This window comes from Platalea leucorodia, assembly GCF_965183815.1.
Source record: "Platalea leucorodia genome assembly, chromosome: 4".
NCBI lineage: Eukaryota > Metazoa > Chordata > Aves > Pelecaniformes > Threskiornithidae > Platalea > Platalea leucorodia.
In genome coordinates this window covers 123,128,384-123,154,089 of record NC_138826.1, presented here as the reverse complement: position 1 = coordinate 123,154,089, position 25,706 = coordinate 123,128,384, and the positions used below count along the sequence as shown (strand labels likewise).

The 25,706-nt window shown below is 44.2% G+C and overlaps 1 protein-coding gene across 1 annotated transcript in view; it reads left to right on the top strand.

The window, feature by feature from the left end:
• Window positions 1-25,639, top strand: part of ITIH2 (inter-alpha-trypsin inhibitor heavy chain 2) — a gene marked incomplete at its 5' end in the record, with an annotated part of 29,634 nt that extends 3,995 nt beyond the window's left edge. The window contains 19 exons of the mRNA XM_082309786.1: window positions 4,119-4,154; window positions 4,880-5,052; window positions 5,770-5,874; window positions 6,201-6,363; window positions 7,653-7,760; window positions 8,955-9,083; window positions 9,728-9,844; window positions 11,086-11,254; window positions 12,497-12,622; window positions 13,499-13,680; window positions 14,796-14,981; window positions 15,999-16,138; window positions 16,692-16,864; window positions 19,610-19,744; window positions 21,897-22,010; window positions 23,111-23,309; window positions 23,992-24,164; window positions 24,923-25,034; window positions 25,479-25,639. Of these exons, the coding sequence (XP_082165912.1) occupies window positions 4,119-4,154; window positions 4,880-5,052; window positions 5,770-5,874; window positions 6,201-6,363; window positions 7,653-7,760; window positions 8,955-9,083; window positions 9,728-9,844; window positions 11,086-11,254; window positions 12,497-12,622; window positions 13,499-13,680; window positions 14,796-14,981; window positions 15,999-16,138; window positions 16,692-16,864; window positions 19,610-19,744; window positions 21,897-22,010; window positions 23,111-23,309; window positions 23,992-24,164; window positions 24,923-25,034; window positions 25,479-25,626 (2,688 nt within the window). The 3' untranslated portion in view covers window positions 25,627-25,639. The remainder of the gene's footprint in view (window positions 1-4,118; window positions 4,155-4,879; window positions 5,053-5,769; window positions 5,875-6,200; window positions 6,364-7,652; window positions 7,761-8,954; window positions 9,084-9,727; window positions 9,845-11,085; window positions 11,255-12,496; window positions 12,623-13,498; window positions 13,681-14,795; window positions 14,982-15,998; window positions 16,139-16,691; window positions 16,865-19,609; window positions 19,745-21,896; window positions 22,011-23,110; window positions 23,310-23,991; window positions 24,165-24,922; window positions 25,035-25,478) is intronic.
• Between the last annotated feature and the right edge of the window lie 67 nt (window positions 25,640-25,706).

The window sequence follows — 25,706 nt, the reverse complement described above, 5'->3', positions numbered from 1 at the left end:
AGAGAGACCAGGATCCATCTGCAGCACTGTGAAGACAAACTCTGCCAAGCCTTAGGTTTGAAATTGTTCTTCTTGCACCTCACAGTAAGGGTCATGATCCCCAAAAGGAGTCTGAAGTGGCTGCACTGAAACTGCAGTATGTTAAAAACTGCTGAGGAAATTACTTATGTGAAAAGAAGTGAATCTATGAGGAAACAGCACCTCAAAGAACTGGGAGGACATGCCAGGTAGATCTCATCTTCTTTCTAGTTTCTCATGCTTGGCATCTGCTTTTCAACCTTTTTCATGCCCCAGTAGGAAAGTAATTTCCTTTGAATGCAGTATAACATCCCTGAATCCACTTTCCTTCTTTTACTAAGTCACAGCTCAGAAGTAGCCTGTGGACTGCAACTTGAAAGCAGTGGTAAGCTAGGCATCCCACAGGTGACGTAAAAACTGCAATATCTCTTGTAATGCATTCCTCCCTTAGACACCATGGTTTCTTCCTCCACAGACAGGACAGGAGGCATCAGCGCCAGCAGCCCTGCATACTAGTTAGCTTGAAGTACTCCATATGTTCTTGATGGAAGACTGCATAGTAATTGCAAAATTCATGCACAGTGATTTGAACAAAGATCATTATGAAGGGCTAAATATCCATAGTCTGCACAGATGTCCGGAGAAGATGGGTCTCAATACCTGAAGATAGGGCCCAGCATCTGTCAAGACCAGATCCTTAAAACAGTTCCCAAGGCACTTGTCTCCACCGTAATTAACAACTGGCCACACATTAGATATTGCACAAGATACTGTTTCTATGCAGTGCAGTCATCAGCAGATCTGGATGTGGTTTAAAGTCAAGGATCAGCCATGAATCCTCATGCCAGAAATAGCACGAGTCTCATGTGCCGCAGAAGTCCCTACAAAGCCCATGTTCTCAGTAACCACATCAGCGCTCAAACCTGAAGTATAGTTATCTACAGCTCTGTTCTCCTGACCTGTTGGAGTGGCTGCCCCCTGCAACCTTTGAGATCTTAGGGGGATGGTTGGCCCGCCCCATGTCTGATCTCTAACAACAGCAGTGGGAGTCACAGCACGTGCAAACGATAAGCTCACATCTCCATCAGCACCTCCCTTTTCTCTTCCACCCTCATAAAAACAAACAGGAAGGAAACCTGGGCATCTTGAAAGCTTTAAGCACCATTTGTAAAGTGAGTTGGGAACCCTAAGCTCTTCTGAGAACCAGAAAAGTACCACAATAAAAAAATCCACTCTGTGCTAAGGGCTTGGTCTTCATGTTTTCAAAATTGAATTTGTTTCAGTTAAGGTTGGTTTAGTCTTAGTTTGTATTCATGCTGGTGATGTTTCCTATGCCAAGGGTAGGTGTGGGGACAACAGTCATTCTTCACGGTCTGATTCTTTATCAGATGTGAAGTGTCCAGTTCACTGTACAGTGATGTTTGTGGGGTGTCAGGACGGACTGAGCAAGGATCAGTCCATCAGGCTTTGCAGAGGGTCTCTAGAGAGCCACAAACTTCCAGATCCTGAAATCCCAGTCTGAACGTTTCAGGTGGAGCCTGTATAGCTCATAAATAAAAACCTGCATTTGTTTTCAGGCAGGCAGAAATCCTGCAGTCTCTCTACCTGGCTTTAAAGGATCCTTAAAATCATCTCATTAAAATGATCTTGTTACGGCATGTATCATCTCTTATGCAGCCCGAGATTTTCCTAGTAACACTGTATTAATTAGCTTCAAATGAACTTAGTGACTGTATAGCAAGCCTTATATGCACTATGTGACTAATGCAGTTTTCCTCAGCATCTTCTGTGGTTTTAGGTCCTCTTGGTTTCACGTGCTACTGAAACCTGAGATGAGATGGGTAGGTGTTGGTACATTTTTATAACTTAGCCATCAGTATCTGAACTAGTCTCCCTAAGTTCCTGCTCGTCATCAGTGGAGTTGAATGGCTCGATTCAGTCGCCTACATGTAGGGATCTAGCAGTGTCCGAGACATCTTACTGGCTGTCAGATATCATGCAAAACCTACAGGAACCTCACGATCTCCTGGAGCCCCAGCTGAAGGCCAGGGTGGTACCCTTGGGCACCGCCAGCAGCACTGGGTACCCACTCCTCTAATCATAGAATCATAGAATCATAGAATCATAGAATCATAGAATCATTAAGGTTGGAAAAGACCCTTAAGATCATCGAGTCCGACCATTAACCTATCACTGCCAAGTCCATCTATACCATGTCCTCAAGCACCACATCTATCCGTTCTTTAAATACCTCGAGGGATGGAGACTCAACCACTTCCCTGGGCAGCCTGTTCCAATGCTTGACCACCCTTTCGGTGAAGAATTTTTTCCTAATATCCAACCTAAACTTCCCCTGGCACAGCTTGAGGCCATTTCCTCTTGTCCTATCCCTTGTTACTTGGGAGAAGAGACCGACCCCCACCTCGCTACAGCCTCCTTTCAGGCAGTTGTAGAGAGCAACAAGGTCTCCCCTCAGCCTCCTCTTCTCCAGACTAAACAACCCCAGCTCCCTCAGCCGCTCCTCACAAGACTTGTGATCTAGACCCTTCACCAGCTTCGTCGCCCTCCTCTGGCCACGCTCCAGCACCTCAATGTCCTTCTTGTAGTGAGAGGCCCAACACTGAACACAGCACTCGAGGTGCAGCCTCACCAGTGCCCAGTACAGGGGCACTGTCACCTCCCTGGTCCTGCTGGCCACACTATTCCTGATACAAGCCAGGATGCCATTGTCCCTCTTGGCCACCTGAGCACACTGCTGGCTCATGTTCAGGTGGCTGTCAACCAACACCCCCGGGTCCTTTTCCGCCAGGCAGCTCTCCAGCCACTCCTCCCCCAGCCTGTAGCGTTGCATGGGGTTGTTGTGACCCAAGTGCAGGACCCGGCACTGAGCCTTGTTGAACCTCCTACAGTTGGCCCCAGCCCATCGATCCAGCCTGTCCAGGTCCCTCTGCAGGGCCTTCCTACCCTCCAGCAGATCGACACTTCCACCCAGCTTGGTGTCATCTGCAAACTTACTGAGGGTGCACTCGATCCCCTCATCCAGATCATCAATGAAGATGTTGAACAGGACCGGCCCCAACACTGAGCCCTGGGGAACTCCACTCGTGACCGGCCGCCAACTGGATTTGACTCCATTTACCACCACTCTCTGGGCTCGGCTGTCCAGCCAGTTTTTAACCCAGCGTAATCAGTACAGTCAGCATGGTTGTGTGCAGGACTCATTCAGCCAAAGGGGAGTGTCTATTTTCAGGTGAACGGGATCACTCCATTGACTGTAAAGAGCTAAGTTTGCCTAGTTGTGATGATAACGCCAAAGCAGATAGCTGCATTAATCAGTTGCCTCTCCCCCTAGAGCTAGGTGAGCCAAATCCCATCCCAGGGTTACTCATGCGAGTTTAAGTTTTAGTTAATTAAACAGAATGATTCAGATGACCACAAGATGTCACCACCTCATCAGAGAAATTTTCAAATGGAAATATTCATATGGCAGGGGAAAAAATCCCGCCATTAATGAACAGTTTCAGCTCTTCTAAGCAGTGCATACATAACTAATTTTACCTATATATAGGCATATAAATGTAGTATCAATTATGCAATAGGTTTTTGTATACATACATATCACGTATAATACAATGATATAAATATATATTCTATAATGTAAATGAAAACAAAATGAAATAAAGAGGTCTGGATTTTGAGGTTTTTCTACTTTTCCTAGGAAAAAAAAGAGAATTTTTGTCTTAAAAGCTAGGGTTTCTGAGTATGACTTTTTGCCAGCACATTTTGCTTTCAGGAAGAATATTTTTGTTCTAGAAGAGAATGTTTTGTATAAAAAATAAAGACAGAGAAGGCGATATGTCCTTCTGGTTTTGATAACCTCTAAGTCACAGCTGGGAGATCACATGCTCCAACATCCCATGTATAAATATATAAAATAAGACAAAAGGAATACACACACTAAGTCTGAGAACACAAACCCATTCTCATCATCTTGGAAAGCAGCTTTTAGATGCTACCACTGTCTGATCCCTGTCTTGAAACAGCCACAATCTGTGTTATTATCTTTGCTGAAATACGTTCTCCATATTTTCCTTTTCCAGCGAAGCACATCCGACTGGGGGTATGTTGGAGATCTGGTGAGTTTTTTTCTTCCTCTGTGGAAAATAATACTGAACAAAGTGATTTTCTAGTTAACCATTTTTTGGAAATCAATCCTTTTGTTTGTTCAGTTCCTTGTTTTTACTGCTGGTTGGGTATTAACCTATTTTCTTTAAACAGAGCACTGTTTGCACAATGCTGTTTATACAACTGCTCCTGGAGGGAGAAGGGTATGGTAAATATGAAGAAATAAGCATCAAAAGTGATTCGACAAAGGCAGTATCTTAATATACCAGTTTAATACTGTTCTCCCACTGCCATGATTTAACCATTTACAAGACTAGGTCAGTAACCAATGCTTCAGGTCTCCTTTATTTAGGACTTTTATTGAAAATGTAAGCTCTTTCCTCCTCAGCATAGGATGCTGAGGATCACTGTGTACCCTTCTATGCTGGATTGCACCAATAATGTATTCCAAGGACTGGTTGCATGGTCAAAAGCAAGGAAAACCTTCCAGCTTAATAAATTTCCTATTTCAGCTGAAATATTATAATGAACTATATTCACATGAGTATCCTGCCACAATTGTCAGGGAAAATACGGAGATGTCCTGAACTTGAGTTCATGTCCCATTTAGCTGCCATATTGTAAGGCACAGCAGCTCTTAAAAAGGCACTGAGACTATAAAAGGGGTTGATATGGCCCTCTAGGGAACATTTTCTAGCTGTGTCCTAAATTTATAGAGTAATTTTGTCAATTACAGGTGGAGGACGATGACAAGATAGGTCTTTACAGCTACAAAGTTCAATCCACCATAACGTCACGGTTGGCCAACACAATGATCCAAGCCAAAATGGTGAATAACGCAAAACGGTCCCAGCACATAGTGTTTGATGTACAAGTCCCCAAAGGAGCTTTTATTGACAACTTCACTATGTAAGTAGTGGGCAGGTATCATCAGCCTTGTGCTCTGGCAGGGTTCAGTGTGGTGGCAGAATGTGGTGGGAGGGAAGTATTCGTAAAAGCAAAACACCTCTTATTATTTTCCAGCTCCAGTGTAATTTTAGCAGGCTTTCTCAAAGACAAAAGGCTCCTGTCATCATACTGTCTGTCTGGTCATCTCTTCCTCTCCAGTAATTATTGGGCCATTGGCCAACATCAACAAAATCTGACAAAAGGACAGAAGGCTCAAATAGACTAAGCTCCTACCTGTCTTGTGCAAGTTGGCACCAGATCAAAGGAGAGAGAGAGACCCAAATTAGGCCCCTCACTGAACATAAAGAAACTAGCCTGGTTCAGTATCCATTCAGAGAGGCAGCAGACAGCTTGCTGGTCAGGAGACATGTCCTGATCCATGTTCCATGCCATGTAGCCATGACAAGAGTAGCTGCCCAAAGGAAGAGGGATGCGCAAAGGAGGTGGGGGAGAGCAGATCCTCCTCAGAGTACAAGAGTGATGGCTACTTGAAATAAAAAAGCAGGTAGGGAAAAAGCGCTACTGGAAACCAGACTTCATTACTTTGGGGTTAAACAAGAGCCACCTTATTTCATTTCCCACCAGATTAGATTTCACTGATGTTTTTCTAAAGTGAAGAAACAGTCGTCAATTGTAAAGCTGTTTCTTTTGCAAACTGACTGTGCTTCTCTCTCCTAGGGATGTCAATGGTATAACATTTACCAGCAAAATTCGGGAAAAATCTGAAGCCAGAAAAATGTACTCTCAAGCAAAAGCCAAAGGCAAAGCTGCTGGAATAGTAAGGTATAAAGTCTTTGGCATATAGATATTGTACTGAATTTATTTATAGAACTGAGGTGACCCACCCCAGGAGGAGATAGATGGGGGCGGGGGGACCCTGGGAAGGAAAATAAGTTCCTTCCTTACAGCAACTCTAGTATTTAATTGTCAAGGTCTTAACTTGTGTTTCTGCTTTCAGCTTCATACAACATATTGTGCTAACAGACAGCTGCAGTTCCCTGGTATAGGCCACAGTTAGACCCAGCAAATGCATAACTCTAAACCAAAATGCAAAGAAACTCTCTTTCTCCTTGTATTTTCTCAAAATAACCCCACAGCTGACTTTTCAGGAGCAATGCCTTGGATATGGAAAACTTCAAAACTGAAGTGAATGTGCCCCCAGGGACGAGGATCCAGTTTGAACTTCACTACCATGAAATGATTCGAAGGAAGCTCAGCTCCTATGAGCACGTCATCTCTGTGAAGCCAGGACGCTTGGCAAAGCACATGGAGGTAAAGTAGTGTGTGTAGGCAGCACCCCACCGGTGAATCCTCATTGAGAAAGCAGCCAAGGTTCCTGTGAGCTCCACAGCAGGACACCTCATCTACAGCTCCTTCCTTTTATATGGGCTCAGTACAAATAGCCTCAAGGTCACTGTGTGGACCAGCATGAGACACTTCAAACCAGGAGCTATGTAGCTACACGAGTGAGGAGCAAATGTGTCCAGCCTCCTCATACTAACACGGTTGGGCATCTCCTTAATCATGACTGACTCAAGTCAGAACCACTTGGGTAAACAAGCTTTGGCCTATATATACCCTGGTGTAAACTTGCCTTGACGGAAAGAAAACAAACAGTATTTGTTGTTTATTTGGAACAGTGCTTTTCACAATAATAGCAACTTCATGAGAGAGTGTCCTAGGAGAGCACATGTTCTCTGAATGACAGTCCCTCCACAACTGGCTGCCAGAAGATGATTTGTCTTATTCTTACCCTCTTTCTTACGCTCATCCAAAGGTGTCCTCTGTCATCCATCAACAGACACAGGATACAGGCCTAGCTGGACATTTCCATCTGGCCATTCTCATGTCCCTGTATCATAAATGCCTTCTTCAGCTTTCCATGTCTTCAGCACAAGCTGTATGTGAAAGTTTGCTGCTCACATTTCCTTGGTGCAGGCTGTGATCTGCTTCAAGCTGTCTGAAGACCTGAGTTAATCTTACTGAAAAGGACACCATGTCCTGCCTCCTAGTAGTCTTACTAACTATTCAGAAATACAACCAGAAAAAGCCCTTATCTCAGGCTAACAGGATAAAACTTTTATTTTCCAAATCACCTTGGCCATCCAACCAAAAGGGAAAATACTCTCTGTCCTGTCAATAGCACGAGTAGAAAGGAAGAGAACTTATCATCAAGTGTGAGAACTCATCATCCTCCTGGCCTCCTAACCCAAAGTAACACTTAGGCAGAGTCACTTCATGCTGCTTTTGGGCTTTCGGCATAAACAATGGTATCATCACCCTTGACTCCTACCTCACCACTTTCCCCATGGGGTGGGAGAGAGAGGAATAATGAGCGTTTTTACCAAACTCTTTCTATTCTTTGGACGCATTATTTTTGTCTTTCCATCATAGGCTATTTTCAGCAATGCATGGATCCCGACCATGAATGAGACTAGCCCTAGAGGAGCATTCTCAAGAGCACCCCAACCCCCAGCTGGAGTTTGCCTATGGAGGGTTCATGAGATCCTGGTACAACACTGGCACCGCTTCATACTAATGTCCTCCCTTCCCGCCTTTAGGTGGATGTCCGCATTATTGAGCCACAGGGGCTTCGCTACGTGCATGTTCCTAATTCACTCGGAGATCATTTTGATGGAATCACCACCATCTCCAAGGGAGAGAAAAAGGTAACAGTCACAGACTAGAAATAGCATGAAAACTTCCGTTTTCACACCTGTTCCTATGCAGTCATGGCATTTTTCATACCTGCTAGAAGCATGTATAAATATGGCAAAAAAAAATAGTGTCTTCATTATTGATACTTAAATGTATGTACAAGATGCTCAAATACTACAGTGACAGCAGTATAGAAGTAGTGTGTAGTCCGTCCGTCTTTGTGCAAAGCTTTTGATTTATAATTCTGAAAGAGCAATGCACTGGGATTGATGAATGCGAAAAAGGTAGGTGGTGAATACCAAGTGGAATAACCCTTCTGGATTAACTCCACAGTCTCAGTTTCAACTAAGAACATCTGCATAGGGACTTATTTTAGGACAGCTCTTTGCCTTGACATTATTACCCTAGCTTTCTCTAGCATAGCTCTTGTGTATAAGTAAAACCCTTCAACAACAGAGAAGTTTTTCTCAAGAAACTTCAAGCAGTGACTCTGGGAGGGTACAACTCTGCTTACTCTTACATAGACATCTAATACAGGTTATGTGAATCAGGGCCAAAAAATCTGTCTATGCCACTGTGATGATACATCAGGCAGTATTGTTTCTTGATACCTAGGCTCAACTTTTTATCTCATTCACCCACGTTTAACAAATTATTTCAGAGGTAGTGTGGATATGTATTATGTCTTATCTTTTCAGGAAATTTCAAGTTATCCAGTCAAAGCAGAGAAATAGTGCCATAAAGTCTGCATAACCAATCACGTGATGAATGAAAATGATTCATTGTACCCAATTTACAGACAAATTACAAGCTCTCATTTGTTTGGGAAAAAAATCAATTTAAAAGCTATTAAAAATGTTGATGAAATTATGGATAGTTACAACTAGGAAAATGTTAAATAAGCCAACATATTACTTACTAGAAATGGTTTGCACAGCTTTAATTGAAATATTTGGTGCTGTAGATGGGTCAACTTGTTTGTGTCACAGTTGCTACTACTGAATCAGCATATCCAGGCAAACTTTAGTTCTGTTTTTCTTTTGAAGTTACAAAGTCCATTTTCCACTTAAACTAAGAGTACAAATAAAGAAAGAAGAAATATGTTCAGTGAAATAAGATGTTTCATGAATAGATGAACTCTTTTTGTTTCAATGATCACCTTTCACACAACATCTGATTGACTGATCATCACTTCTCATTTCAAGGCTCATGTTTCTTTCAAGCCAACGATGGCTCAGCAACGAAAATGCCCCACGTGCTCATCCACAGCAGTAGATGGAAATTTTGTGGTGCAATATGACGTGAACAGAGAAACCACAGGGGGAGAACTGGAAGTAAGTGTTGCTGTTTAACCGGGACAGGAGATCTGTGAATGCAAGAATTGCTGTCATTAAACAAAGTGTGCTAAACTTCATCGTTCAGGCGAATAAGCATGAGAAAGAGCTCTGTATCCAGTTGGAAGAACAAAGGGATTTTAAGTGGGCAGAATGGATTTACTCAATTTATGACTAAGACGTGGTCCTACATATAGACAGGAGCAGATTCCTGTCTTGTCCAAAAGCCAATGTCTTTTATACCTAGCAGCACTCTGGTGATTTAATGTTGAATCAAAGGACAGTCAGTGGAAGGTGAACCAATGTATCACAAGAAGACCACCAGAACATCATTATTTTTATGTTAACATGAAGCAGAGTTATGGGGTTGAATTATTACAGACAGAATGATGTTTTTGAAAATGTTTTTCATTCCTCCCTATGCTAGTGCATGGCAGTTGTCTGAGAATCAGGCTCTGCTTTCCTTGATAAAAAGTACAGACCATGGAGTATAAATGGTGCTACAAATACAGAGATGTGCAGAGCTGAAAGTTAGATTTGGCCCATAAAGAAGAATAACATTTTCTGCTCTGTTATTGTCTTGAGTTTTCTGACATCTTTACTATAGCTCACTTCACTGTACATTTTTTTATTTTATTTTGCAGATTTTTAATGGCTACTTTATTCATTTCTTTGCTCCGGAAAATCTTGATCCTCTGCCCAAAAACATTTTATTTGTTATAGACGTCAGTGGCTCGATGTGGGGACTGAAAATGAAACAAGTAAGTGTTTGACCTCTATTGCAAAGTGAACCTCCTGCCAACTTTTCTCATGTGCCTTCCCATACAATTTTGTAGCAGACTGGCACTTAAAATTATCAGCTAAATTCTTTACACTTTACTCTGTCAAAAATCTCACTGAATTTGGAGAATATTTGGTCTTCACGATTTTACTCTTTATTTGTAATACTTCTTCCATGTTGTAAGGAAGAGGTGATGCTATCAGAATACTGATTTTAGCTCTAAAGTAAAATTTTAATTGACAGATCACAAAACATTTTACAAAGGCTCTGACCTCCTCTTTCTCTAATCTCCTCTACCAAATCCTGGGAAAATTTCAGTGGGAATACTACATTCCTGCTTTCAAAAACTTGTGGACAAATTGTTGACAGCCCACTGAAGAGCAGTGAGAATTTTTTAGACAACATAACCCATGCAGGGGAAAAAATGAGAAAAATAAGGTGTTTTAGTCTGCAAGAGAAAAGACTTGGAGGGCCATAATCAGCCTCCAAATACGCAAAAAATTGTTCGAAAAGGGAAGCTCATCAACTGACATTCATGCCCACCCAGTGTAGAATAAGATGGAATCAGACGGATTTACAGCAGGAGAGATTTGTATTAGATATTAGGAAAAACTTTGTAGTGCTGAGAGGGGAGTTGAGGAGGTTGTATATCATGTGGCACTAAGGTTTTGAAGAACTGGCTTGACAAACACTAGTCGGGGATGATCTAGGTATATTTGAATTTTCTTTGGAGCACAATACTAAGGCTTGGTAGATTGCTTCCTTGGGGAAATCAATGCTGCAAAACTGGGATACAGGCTAATTGACACTTGTTTAAATCACACATCTTCAGATGTTATCCAGCCTGAAATGACTGCATTGCAGACAGAGCTAAGTCTCCTGAGCCGATAGGAGTAATTCTTCTCTCCTGAACCACAACGTCCCATAAACTGCTTCTCTCTCTCACCTCACTCTGTGTTAGCAGGAGTTAAGCAAGGATGGGTTGAGTCACATGGCTTTGTTCTTGCTAATTGCATTTTTTCTGTGTTTCTTTGGAGAAAAGTTCAACTTTATGCAAGAAGTGCAAAAAAGGAGAGATTTGGGTAGCAGATGCTATTTTGGATTCCAGTGCTCATGTTCCTATTCATCAGAGGCATCTCTTTGCTTGTAGTTACAAGTTAGGAAAATGCTTTCAGCAACAGGAAGCATAAACTCATATTCTCTTAAATTTCTTCTTTTCAGACCATCGAGGCCATGAAGGCAATATTGAGCGAGCTCCGTGCTGCTGATCAATTCTCCCTTATCGACTTCAACCACAATGTCAGATGCTGGAGAGATAATCTAGTCTCAGCCACCCCAGCGCAGGTTGAAGATGCTAAGAAGTACATCCAGACAATCCATCCCAACGGGGGTATGAGGTTTTGATTGCAAGGTGCTCATGGAAGTTAGATGTCACAGGAACGGGTACCTCAGACAACTTTCAGATTGGCAGAGTATTCCTAAAAGAAGTCTGATTCCCAAAATAGGAAAAGCATGCCCTGGGGTTAAAGGAGAGCAAGGATTCCAGTTTATTGTGTTAGGGGATGGGATGGCATTTCCTTCTACTGAATAAGCTACAACAGATAGAACACAGAACATCATAGAACTTCTGCCTTTAATCTATCTGTCCTACCTCCAGCCTCACAGATCCCAAATATCCTTGAAAGAAAGACCAAGCCTGTCTCATGCCTGTGTAAAGCAGATCATAAGCAGCCCAACTCCAGGGTCTCTGCTGGCTGTAAATTGTAGACTACACCATAATCTACTGAATGCCACCTTGGGCACACTTTTCATCGGTTTTGTGCCTTCATTCCCTGTCTGATAAAAAAGGACAGTTGCCTTTTTCAGCCTTACTCAGTCCCCTCTGTGCCACAAGCCAAACCTTTAGACAGTGTGAGTAAAAATACACTTTTTCCAATCAAGATGTCCAAGGCTGGCTGTTTCTGGCTGATGCCAGGAGAAAGTTTCTTCTTCTCTCATTCAATCATCTACCTGCAAACCCACTACTTCTTCCCACAGCAAATAATTCCCAACACCACAAATGGCCCCACTGGAATTAGTGAGAGGGATGGCGGTGGGGGGAGGTTGAGATGACAGCCTGGGATGAAAAAGGATATCAACATTTGGTCTCTTAATTGAACTTAGTGCAAAACGCATATGTATGTGTATATACAGATGTGTATAAATTCATATAAATACGTATTTATATATTTCAACATCATGGTAAGAAAAAAGTAACATGCTGATGAACAAATTCAGATGGATTACAGACTATTTCCACTTACAGAGATGCACATCCTGACCATGTTGATTTCAGTAAATAATACAACTATAGCTAAGGAAAATAGAGAAGGTCTGTTGACAGAAAATAGAGAAGGTCTGTCAACATTCTCACGTTGACAATGACCCACATGCAACACATTTCAGCTTCTATTTCTTTAGGGAACCAGAGTGCTAGCAGATGTACCGTAAGCACCCCAGAGGAGGGGTTTTGCTGCCTTGATCTCAGGTCATGTCCATGCTGATTACTTCCACTAGAATCTCAGAACTGATGTGGATTTGACAAAAGCTATGACAAGAATCCAACTTGTTTTCTTCATTGTGTCTTTAACAGGTACAAATATCAATGAAGCTCTTCTCCGAGCCACTTTCATCCTGAATGAGGCCCAAAACTTAGGCATGTTGGACCCTAACTCAGTCTCCATGATCGTATTGGTGTCTGATGGAGACCCGACAGTAGGTAAGGATCCTACTTCAGGTGAGAAGAAAGGCCAGTGGGATCAGCCTGAGAAAAGCAGGCAACACGTAGACACTCTGACAGTAAGTTAAAAAAAGTCTGTTCCCCTTTCTTCCAATGCCTATGCTGCTCTTTTGCCAAGTGCTATAGGTGCCATGAGGCTTTGCCCAGAAGCTTTCAAAAGATGAGCAGATTATGTTATGCACGTTATGCACTTCTTGCAATTACAGAGATGCACAAGTCCTGTAGGAGAGGGAATCACAACCTTAGAAAAAATTCCCTCTTCCAATGACCTTAGCCCACACAGATCTATGCAGTCCCAAGTGTAACATGAAAACCAGGAAACTAAAGTAGAAACCAAATTAATTTGGACTGGGTTTGGTACAGGACAAAAGCAATCATTTACTGCAAGTTGCCAGCCCAGAAGAGACTGCCATTAAAAATGTTTGAAAAACAAGTCAGTCCCAATGGTGGCAGAGAACATCTTAAGTATGAGAAACAAAGTAAAACCTTTATGGAGATGTCTTAGTCTGCAGAGAGTTTGAAGCAGTAACTCTGGGAGAAGTCTAGATGTGTTACAATTACAAACGCCCCAGGAAATTAATAAGAGCACTGGATATACAAAGAATAAGCATCAGATACCAAAAAAAGAGTTCAAAAGAATCATCTGCAGTGGAAACAATTTGTTAATCTCCATCCAAGAGAAGCTCAAATGTCACTGTAGGCACTGCAAAATGGAGATTTGGCATCTGAGCTAGTTGTCTAGATTTCCCTTATATTAAGAGAGAACCAGAGACGCTGGAAGAGCATGAATGCGCTTACCTTGATGGAGACTTCCTCCGTTGCTCAGATGGGTGTCACCCTTTGTGTGTCTCCAAGGTGAGCTAAAGCTGACGACAATCCAGAAGAACGTGAAGCAGAGCATAAAGGACGAATTCTCTCTCTTCTGCCTCGGGATTGGGTTTGATGTAGATTACGATTTCCTGCAGAGAATCGCAACTGACAACCGTGGCATGGCACAGAGGATTTTTGGAAATCAGGAGACTTCTGCCCAAATGAAGGTGTGTTTCTGGCCCACTGCCTCTGAAACTGAGGGTCCGGTTCTGTTCACAGCTGTGGAGCTAGGTAACTCCACTAGCAAGAGCAGAGTTACTGTTCGTTCATGGGGGACGTCACAAAAAGCATTGTTTCTTCTGAAGAGTCCTGCAAGATGACAATCATGCATTAGCTTAAGTGCATTACTTACAATTTTTGTAGTATCTGTAATACATACTTTACTGCTCTGTGTAGGATTTATATTCTAAAAAAACAGTCCTAACCATAAAAAAAGATTTTCTGAATTAAAATTAAGGCCTGGATTTTACCTCAGACCACTTCAGCACTAACAAAAAGGCCTAGATATAAATGCTAAATGCTAATCCAAAGTTTGCCAGTGTAAGAAAAAGTTCAGTTCTAGGAGGCTATGGCTCCAAATCCGTGAGCAGCCATTGCTGATGAACAAAATCTTACATCCTTATTCATTATTCCTTATTATTACATCCTAGGTTTCATCACCTATGCAGGCTTCCCATACTTCTTTCCCAACACGGGTGTGCCAGGACACACTACACGGTGTTCTGCCAAACAGCAGAGTGCAGCCCCTCGGTAGGAGACAGCCTCCATCCATAGCACTGGATGGGTACCTGTTTTCCCTCTCTGGTCCCATATGCTAAACCCAGCTGTGCACACATCCCAGGTACAACAGGATCAGAAAATGGTAGACAGTCCACAGCACAGAAGCAAATACAAGTGAGATATAGGTCTAATTTTGGCAAGAATTGGGTGGGAAGCAGCTGTGTGTCTTACACAGTAGCCAAGAGCTGACCAACCTGATAATAGATTCAGGTTCATACACACCTGTGTTCAAGCCTTTTAGGTCTAGGAAGAACACAGCCCATGGGCTTCTGACCATCCTTTGATTTCCACAAGACTTGGGCCAGACCTTCTTGCTGTACCCTTTTACAAGTGTACTAAGGTCTAAGTATAAAGGTGTCTGCATTCTCTGGGACAAGGAAAGACCTGCTTGCCCATTAGAGCTCCAGGTTTTGTCACCTGCTGTCCTTTCAGTAAGAGTGGTGCATGTGGGAGGGTTGCTTCAGGTACAACAGACTCACTTCTCTGTCTCCTTCCATCTCAGAATTTCTACAACCAGGTCTCCACCCCACTCTTGAAGAAGATTCAGTTCAACTACCCCCAGGAGTCAGTGTCAGACGTCACTCAGAGCAGCTTCCACAACTATTTTGGTGGCTCGGAGATAGTAGTGGCTGGGAAGGTCGACACGGAAAACCTGCAGCACTTGGAAAGCATCGTCACAGCAACAGCAGTGAGTGAAGGTGTCCCTAGGATACCTGCTCCTGGGGTGTGGGCTGGTTCATTCGCTCACGTGCACAGTCTCCTTGCTGGAGGTTATTGCCAGCAGAGTGGTTTATCCACTTGGGTTCTGGGTGGGAGCATGAGGAAACTCATGGGGGGCTTGTCCAGCAACGTTTCACAATATCTTCAAGCACGGCCACGAATAGTCACATCCTGCAGCCTGCCAGAGGAACTTCCTTCTAATACATATAGCACATAAAATTCAATTACAAACCAGACTAAGACTATGAGGTTCTCCTTCATGCTTTGTGAAGGTGCAGTGGAGATCCCCTAAGGTAGCTCCTTTCATGGCTGAAGCCCCCACTTTTGGAGAGTTCAAGCTGGTGGGTCTACAATATGCCAAGTCCTAGCGCTGTCCTTCTATGCTCTGCCTTACGGCATGTGTGGTGAGACTTTCCCCATGTTTCAGGGCTGCTCTTCCAGCGGGAGTGGGATGGGGTGGGAATACTACATCCACATCCCTCTTTCTGAGGAGGAACCAAAAGATCCACACTCTTTCAGGGCTTAATAGTTGCCATTTGTTATTTGCTGGAAAAATCAAATACCATGCTCAATATCCTTTCCTGCCAAAACACAGTGCAGTCCAAGGGTCTGTGGGAGAAAGCAGAATTTCGTTCCTGTTCCTCAGTAGGAATTGGATGTGTAAAAGCCTGAGAGGAGGATAGCAGAGCTCTGTTAAAAGCCTGTTCTTTTGTCATGTGGTAGCACCCTCTTTGGTTACCGCTGACAGCTCCTTTACCTATTTTAATCCACTGTTGCTAAAAGTGTCTTTAACAGAAGACCCTCTTACGACAGCTCCCCTCCCCATGGCAGTCAGGCCAACGGTGGTGGGACCTTCTGATCTAGAAGTGATCATGGGCAGAGCCAGAGTGGGTCCTTAATGCCAGCCGCGCTAAGAGGGGAACTCAAAGCCACCTCATTCTCCTGGCTCACCCTCCGTTATCTTTATCTCTCATTGATTGCATAGGCAAATGCAGAGCTCGTCATGGAAACCCTGCGAGATGTTGAAGAACTGGACGGCTTCATGAAGAAAGACAAATACGCAGATCCCGAATTCACTAGGAAACTGTGGGCCTATCTGACTGTCAACCAGATGCTGGCAGAGAGGTGAGGAGAAATGTGGTCTGTGATGGGAGGGAAGTGAAGCTTGAGAGCAGCCTGGTCCTCTCTGAAACCACAGCCATGAGGCTGCTCACAGGGTTTCAAATGGGTAAGGTAAACAAAATAAAGGTAGGTGATATCTTCAGCCGCATTTCTCCTATTTTTAGCACTCACAGATATCAGGGAATAGAGTTTGGGAGCAGTTAATTAGAAGAATAAGTAAGTGTCAAACAGATCTGGCTGTGTGAATGAAACGAATGGGAGATTTGCCTTACGGAGCCTGAGTAAAAGCTATGGAGCCGTTCAGGATGAATCCCCCCTGACGCAGAAAGAGGTCTCCTGCTGAGACCAGGAGAAGGACTGGTTTTCTTTGAGTCCAGGCCAAAGCCCACAGAAGCCAAGAATAGTCCTTCTATGGAGAGTGCATTCACGCAGGCTCTCAGCCTTTCCTTCTTGCAACACCTACCAGTTTGTCTCTATGACTGCTCTGTGGCGGCATTGTCATGGCAGCTGCTCTGTAGAGCTGCTAACCATGCCTTCTGTTTTGTTTTCCACCCAGAAACACAGCCCCCACTGCAGCTTTGAAGAGGAACATCACCAAATCCATCCTACAGATGTCTCTTGACCATCATATTGTTACCCCCTTCACAGCCATGCTGATAGAGAACGCCGAAAAGGACGAGATCATGCTGGCAGACCAGCCCAAAGACCCCAGAAGGGGCTGCTGCCCAGGTCAGTGTCTCAGTCTGTCTGACTCTACCTCTCACTGTGGCTTGCTTCTTCTTCTGTTCGAAGAACAACTGTGTTCATTGTTCACTCCGAGTCTTTGTGCTTATGGGATAGCCTGTATTTTCAGTGAAAGCTGACCAAATCTTCAGCGACTTTGAGATCATCCTGTTACACAAGTGCTGTTTGGAGCCATTGGCTTTAGTGAGGACTGAATGTGCCAACACTGCAATAATGAGTTTTGCAATAAACCTACAATGTCACAGATTGAACATCTTCTTACTGGGACAGATGTGCCTAGATCCCTGCACTGAAGCTGTAGAATTGACTAAAGCATATCTTATCTCCACTTTTAAGCCTTGGAAGCTTCCTAAGATTGTTACCAATCAGCCACAAGCCTACATGGAATCCGAGTTGTCCTAACAGAGTGTCCCTCATTAATTAAATTTCTGGATTTCTCCTTTAAATCCATTACTCCAATATGTGTTCAAAGGTCCTTGTTACAGCAACCTTACATCCAGCCAAATGAGGTGGGGTTGGCTTGTTCTGGCATTATATGGTAGAGTCAGTCTCAAAGCAAAAGCTGTTGACATCCGTGAGTGTCTAGCAGATCCCAAGTCATCCCTGCACAGCCATGTGCTTCCAATGAAACCTAACGGCAGCTGTTTTGCGCCCTCACCAGTCAGCGATTTGAAAAAGCACAACTTGCTGTCAGGAAAACGCTGCCAGTGCGATGCAATGGAAGCACTGAAAGTAAAAGACCAACTCCTTGAACAACTGAGTCTGAGTCTAAAACCTATTAATAAACGGGAGAGTTTACAATTGGTTGTGAAGGAAAGAAACAACCTACATTACAGCAACAGACATCATCATCCATCTGGCATTTCACACCAGAAATGATTGTGACTGCTGAAAGCCCAAGCGCGTGTCCTGCGTGCTCAGTTCTCGTGCTCCTAGATAACTGTAAAAATGTCCGATGATGGCTCAATGAAATGGCGTTTTTATGGCTGTCAATTGTTATTTTTTGGTTCATTTATTCGTCTTTTCAATTTTAAAGTCTGCAGCTGAGATCCAAAGAGAAATTAAATAGTTGTTATCTATACTGCATAGTACAACTCGAGTTCAAGGAGCATCTGGACGACACTGGTAGTCCTATGGTTTAGCTTGAGGTAGTCCTGTAAGGAGCAGGGAGTTGGACTTGATGATCCTTATGGGTCTCTTCCAACTCCAGGTATTCTATGATTCTATGAGTCCATGATTCTATGACTCTATGAACTCACAACCACCAAACAGTTCAGCACAGAAATAGCATGTGTTGCGTTCATGTATAATGAATTCATTATACGTGGCACAAGCTGATGAATTCAGACCATAATTATCTTGATTTAGATGATGGAGAGGATTTAAGTGATTTTAATATAGGTTCTTGTGTCTTTGTGTTTGATGGAATAGTCAAAACTTAACAGCACTGAAATCGGGGCCAAGGCATCTGTGACTTTCAGGGACAGTGGGACGTGACTCTTGAACCTTAGCAGAGGACAGAGCTTGCAAAAATAATATCAAAGTAAATCTGTGCTTAGGATTGTGCAAGATGTGGGCTATACGAAAAAGTTTGTGTATACAAGGCGTAGAATGGGTAATCTGAAATAGATTTTTTGCTGCTGCACAACTCTCATCAGAGCTGCACTGTCTCCATAGACAGAAACTGTGTCTTCCACTGAAATCACTCACTTTTCAAAGGATTGCCCAACTGTTCTTTTGTCGTGACAGACTTATTGCAAAACTGGACTGTGCATGGGAGAGCTTCTTCATGCATAATAGTCTGTGAAGTTAACATGACCTGGAAACTCAGAACTCTGTCCAGTTTTTAGTTCCTTTATTACCTTCACTGACTTCACCTCTAACTGTGCTAATAGAAATAACACTGCTTGTGTAAAAACAGCCTATGGTCTCAATTAGGGCTTCAAGGAAGAAGATGCTGACAGAGATTTAGAAGATCCAGCTGTGCAATATTCTGTCCTGCTGTGGTCCTCCAGCTCCTTTTTCCCCTGACTCCTTTTCAGAGCAGGGCCAACAGATGTGAATATGTGCCCTGCCTCAGCTTTTGTCGTTTTCAGCCCAACATATTAAAACAAACCACGTTTCATGGATCATTTAAGATCACTTTTTGCTTTATGAACTAAGTGGGAGAGAGAGGGCACATGTTACTTTCTTCTGCCTCTGTCGTGGCAAAGGCAGAGAGACCTCTAGCAGAAGGGGACGTTAGGGGATTGTATTTTAAATGCTTGCACTTATTTGCAACCTTTATGCATGTGGGACAGCCCAGGACGTCCAGAAAGAGTCCTACCTCTTCTCAGGCACCCCAAACTCAGTACCCAAGTCAGTAAAGCTTTTTACCACATGCTAATTTTTAAAAACGTAGCTTTGGTAAAACACTTAAGCCCTTGCATTGGGAGCTTTGCTGAAGCGGGGCCTATTCATATGCATAAGAGTTAAAAAGTCAGGCTCCATTTTTCACCAATAGCTTATGGTTGGCTCAGCTGCACTGGTAAGTCATGTTCCTCTGGTGGAGACACTGGAGTAAATCCATCCTAACTTCATTATACAAATCTATATCTGTTGTAAACGGTATTGCACCTGCTTTACTTTGGTATAATGACATCAGGCTCTGATCTACTGCATTACTTTAAAAATTACACTATTAATTATGTCAGCACTAACAAAAACCTAATTATGACTGTCATTTAACAGGTACCCTGGGATTAACTCCAAATGCACCCAACAATAACAAAGGTATCCCAGCCTGGGCCAATATCACAGCTGTACCAGTCAGCTTCATGCCTGAGCAAAGGAGTCCTCCTGTGTCCTCTCTGAGCATAAACAGAGGTAAAAGCTACAGTATTTCTCTGCAAAGAAACACCAGACAGAAACACTCATCACCTAATAAACAAATAAAGGCAATATAACCAAAGTTATTGGGCGCTTTGGGAATTTCAGCTTCTGTGACAGGACGTGAGGCCCGGTAATGGTGGAGAAGTCTTTCACTTGCCTTAATTTTTCTTGTTGAGTTTTCTGAATTGTTGTAAAAGCTGTACCTTCATTTAGGGGCTAGTCCACAAGAGAATAAATCAACGGCTGTGACTAGCTGATGAAGCTACTTCACTGCTGTTGCAGAGGACATCAGTGTGAAAGGTCCTCGATACAGCCCCTGATGAAGGTTGAGCAAGGTACAATCATGAGCATCCCAAATCACAGCCACCTCAGTCAAATTTTTGCAAATCCATCTAGCGCCCAAGGATCAAGCTTTTCTTTATAAAATACCGGGTCATTTTGACTTTGAGTAGATGACCCAATAAAAATATTCTCTAAGTTACAACCATGAGGCTGGTTTAGATCCTAATAGGATCCCAGCAATCCCATCTTCTGCTGCGTGCTTCCCTGGGGCTGCGGCTGCTCACTGAGCTTACATTCAGCGTCTCTGCAGCAGCAAAGCTCATGTACAGTTCCTGCCGTTGTAAATGACAGATGAATGTTCTGTGGTAGATAAAAATCTCTGAATGCATTGATGACTGATGGATCCTGTTAATGCTTGGGCCTTTGCCACAGTTTAGTGCCTACTTAAACAAACCAGCTGTGAGAAGCATCGCCTATAAAAGCAGTATAACTACAATAGCTCTGGGAGGGTGCCTGTGTGCGGATGTGTGTATTTACGTAGCTATCAAACAAAGAGCTATCAAACTCCTCAGCGTAGCTCAAGGGTTAATCTAAGACTTTGGATAGTCAAGAAACTGCTTGGAAAAGAAGGCGAGCAAGGCAAAGTTACCTGTCCGTCTTATACATGTATTTTGCACTGGAAATTCTTTTTGTTCCTGGAAATGTTGATCAGAACGGGCCTTGGCATCAAGTTGAGGAAGACCAAGCAGTTGGTGAGAATAAGGAAAAATGATTGAGGGCTATATACTCAATATATTCAAAAGATTCAAGACATTCAAAAGCTCCTTCACCCCTTGGAGGGTACCTACCCTACTGTTCCCTGTGAAGACATTCCTGCTCAAGGGTCTAGGATTTGTCTACAGCACAGGAAGAGTTAAATGCTTCCAAAGGTGAGGAACACCAGTGAATGAATGGAAGCTGGCCTGGCTATCCCCATAGGCCACACTGAGCAGGGGGATATCTCTGAATGTTGACAGGGAGATGCCAGCCACCACCAAACCAGTAAGAGCTGGGCAGTGCTTTGCACTTCAAGATGAGACTGGAGGCAGCTGCCTTCAGTGATAGGTGCAGGTCTCATCTGAGGCAAATTTTAAAGGGCAATGTGACTTTCGGAGGGGCCCAGTCCCACCAGGGTGTTAAACATACTGTGAGAGCAAGTCCTGGATTGTATTCCTCAGGGGAGTTGGTAGGCGGGATGTATCTTTACCCAACATCAGTATGGTGGTATGGACTTGTAACGTGTCTGAGAGCTTCTTAGTTTGAGAGAGTGATGTCCCGGGAGTGCGTCACTTCTAGAAACAGACACAGCTAGGTGGGGGAGGGAGGTGGATATTAGTTTTGAACAGAGGTGTCACCCAAGTCCTGCTTTCCATGCCTTGGGTCTTTTCCTGGATCTAGGCTTCAAAGATATGTCCCTGTCTGTCTGGTGTCCAGATGGGTTCTTGGCCTCAGCTGGAGGCTGGCTTCTATCTTGAAAAATAAAGCTCTGCTTCTAGAACTCCAGGTTGAGCCTATGGCACCCTAGTGGGCAGCTGACCAGTTAAACCAGTAGTTCACTGGACTTGGCAGTGCTCCTCAAGCCAATAATGTCATATTTTTTCCTTAAACAGGGGAAGTATATGAGGAGAAAGTGTCCGAGGCGCTTTTGTGAGGACCATCTGAGAACTTTAGCTCCTTCAGGGGTGGAAAGGGCCCTCCTCCTGCTCTGAGGAGTCCCAAAAAGTGCTTCAAAATCCTCCGAGGAAAATGTCTCAGTCTTTGTGTCCCTTACCTCTAGGGCAGGTACCGGCCTGCTTCTCACACCTGTTTGTTTTCTATATTTCAGTTGACAATGACCCACATTTCATCATACACCTGCCCAAGAGCCAAAGGAACATCTGCTTCAATATTAACTCAGAGCCTGGAAAGATCCTAAACTTGGTTTCTGATCCTGGTACTGGTAAGGGAATAAAACACGGTTTACTTTGCAGCACAATTTTCTTCTCTCAGGTCTGAAAGGTGTTCAGAGGGAGCGAGGGAAATGCCTACAGGGAGGCCTGTGTGCTAACAGCAGTGTGGCCGGCAGGTTGAGGGAAGTGGTTATTTCCCTCCACATCTGGAGTACTGTGCCCAGTATGAGGCTTCCCAGTACAAGAAAGATGGTGACAAACTGGATCAGATTCAGCGGTGGTCACCAAGATGATTATGGGGCTGGAGCACAGGACGTACAGGGAGAGGCTGAGACAGTTGGGTTTGGTCAATCTTAAGAAAAGAAGACGCGCAGTGAATCTTGTTGCTGTCTACAACCACCTAATCAGAAGGTAAAGATGGAGCCTGACACATCTCCAAGATGCATAGCTAAAGGACAAGAGGCAACAGAAACAAGATGCAATAGGTGAAATTCAGAGTAGGAGTGAGCTATTAGGAAAAACTTTTGCACTGTGAGGATGGCCAAACACGGGAAAGGAGTCAAGATAGGTGAGGAAATCTCCATGATAGGTGAGGATTCCCCTCTCTCATTTGTACTTTTAAAGAAGAAAGTGGAAGATAGATACAAAGAGAAATAAAACTGGGGGCATCCCTCGTGGCAGGCAGAAAAAATGTGTAAGGAATTGTGTAAAGGAATCAAAGGGAATCAGCCTCCTCTTCTCAGAGGGCTTTACCTACCAGCATTTCTTTAACTTTTGGAATATATGTGAAAAGCGATGAGCATTTGGAGGCAGGTTAAGCTGGGCTGGAAATGTGGTACCATTCCTCCACTGCCCATCCACCCCATGCTTTTCACAGACAGCAAGGGACCGAGCGGCTTATGAATCAGCTCACACTGCCAGCAAGACCTAACATCAATTCCCACCAGATTAATATGCTAAGGGGTGAACAGTAGCATCAGGAGGTGATTTAACAAATTATTCTCTTCTCTTGGCTGGCAAGATGAGAAAAACAGGAGGTCAGAGGGGTTCCTGTTTCTTCTGATCCCATGGTACTCCCTGCTGAGATCAGAACTCCAAGTCTCCAGGTGGTGCTCCAAGATTTAGGCAACATCTTCTCTGCTGTTCACAGGAGTTGTGGTCAATGGCCAGCTCGTTGGGGCCAAGAAAACAGAGAATAAGAAACTCAACACATACTTTGGCAAAATCGGTTTTTATTTCAAAAACAAAGGCCTGAAAGTGGAGATCACCACAGAAACAATAACGCTGAAAGACGGATCCTACGGCATCACGCTGACCTGGTCTGACACGGGGCACATCATTCGTAAACAGTAAGTTGCTGAGCATTTGTTTTCTGCTCTGTGGAAACCATTTGCAACACAGCATTGGACCGACCCCGCTATGGGTGGGATCCAGGTCACGGGCTACACGTGAATCTTAGCTAGATCTCTGAGCTCTCGTTACAGTTAATGAAATTAGGCAGTAGGGCCCAGAGAGCGATTCAGTTGATCAGACACAAGTAGAAAGAGCTGAATTCCTCCCCCTACTGCTGGCTGCATTAGCTAAGACCAGGATTCAGTTGCCTAAACACAAGCACCTAATGTTACTTGAGATACCTTCAGGGTTCCTGACACGACGGGAGACATGACTCGCAACATCCAGGAGACCTTCACCTGCAGATTAACAGCTACAGCCATGTTGGACACCCTACAGCACTAGACACCTGTTTAGGCAACAGGATCACTTCCAAAATCTCCATTCATTGCAGCAAGAGCTTAAATTTGTAGGGCAAGATTTGGTTTGCCTGAACACGGGCATGAAGTGTCCGTCCTATTAGGCACTGTCCTGCCAGACCTCTGGGTACCACTCCCAAGGCTGTGGGTTTCTGATGGATCCTCCGTCATACCTGCCAGCCCCGTGCGGTTGTTCTGGATGCCCGAGAGCATCTCAAGGAGCCTGAGAGCTTATTGTGAGCAGCTGAACGGAGTCCTTCCTTTGGTTCATCTCTGCCAGGCTTCTCATATCTGTGAAGAAAGAAAGCAACGTTACTATCACCGTGGGTGAGGAGATGTCCTTCATGGTTTTGCTGCACCGCGTGTGGAAGAAACACCCAGTTAACGTTGACTTCCTGGGAATCTACATTCCCCCTGAAAACCAGTTCTCTCCTGCAGCCCACGGGCTGATAGGTAAGGGCTGCGGGTCGGGCGGTGGGAACGGCGGGGCACTAGGAAGGGTTTTTGCTAGATCTTTGAGTGGGTTAGCTGGTGTCAGTGTCTTGATGGGGAAGGTGTGAAAATTATTCAAATAGAAAATGGGGGAGATTCCGGTAATGTCCTGGAAGCCCCAAGGACATTGCAGAACATCAGGGACCAGGAGATTATTCCTCGTCCCAGCTGGGGAGGGTGTTTTCAAAACAGGCCTGACTGGACTTGGTGACACTGCGATGGGGCTTTCCCGGCCTGGCTCATCTGCTGCGGATTGAAACTAAAAAGACTGAAACAAACCCCTCAAACCTTCTTTCTGAGAAGACTTCTGTGCAAACGGTTGTGATTCAGCTCTGCCTTGAATGACAGCCCTTATCTGGCAATGGTAGAAAGCAAAAGCAAGGGCTCAGTTCATAGGGAAAATCAGCCCTCCGAGCCCTGGGCCCACCCAAGGCTCCTTTTAAGTTGTGGGAATCCTGAGCAGCAGAGGTTGTTTTCCCAAATACTCTTCGGAGCTCCAGTCTGCTTCGGTACGAGAGGTTTGCTGGCTCAGAAGCAGAGCTTTTTACCCTCCCAGTGTGGGTGATCCGACAGCGCTGGAGACACGCTGCCCTGTGATCCGTGCAGAAGGGGCTTGCCTGCTGCAGCTAGTTTGATTTTCTAAAAGTGCCCGGCAGCAGCTTACAGGAGAGCCTCAAAGGTTAGGACACGCCGAGAGCTTTAAACCTCTCTTTGATCAGGTCAGTTTACCTCTGAACCAGAAGTGTATATCCACCACCAAAGACCTGGGCAAGCTCCAGAGAAACCACAAGCCACCATGGAAGTGAAAGGCAACAAGCTCACTGTTACCAGGTAAGAACAACGTGCTTTACTGCCCTCTTTCTAAATCTGATTGCTTTTTAATGACGTCAATGACTGCAGGCTTATTAACGCTCAAGGATCTCGGGGAAAAAAAATCCCTCTCTTTGCCCTCTGCTGATAATCTGGTTTTAACAGTTGGTAAAACAGCTGGGACAAGTTGGGTTCTTTTGGATTTGCGCATGAACAGTTCTGTCCGTGTAGCTGCCCAGCATCCGACAGGCCGTGTAAAACTGCCTGGGACCCCCACAAAAGGGCCCACGAGGTCACAGAACCGTAAAATCCATTGCATTTTGTGGTGGTTTCCACTCTCTGCTGGTGGAGGACACACATCTCACCGCTTTGGCAGAGCAGCGCCACGAACGAGCAGGATTATCCATGTCTTCTTGTCTCCTTGCCATGCCGTGACCTTCATTTTGGGTGGCCTCTTCCTCACAGGGGATTGCAGAAGGACTACAGGATGGAGCGCGTGCTTGGGACCGACGTGCAGTGCTGGTTTGTGCACAACAGCGGGAAAGGTTTCATAGACGGCCACTACAAAGATTACCTCGTCCCCCACCTGTACAGCTTTCTGAAGAAACCCTGAATGCTCCCCACACAAAACCGGTTTCTTACCAAAAAAAAAAATTCTTATTTGCTCCTTCACGCCCCAACAACTCTTCCGAA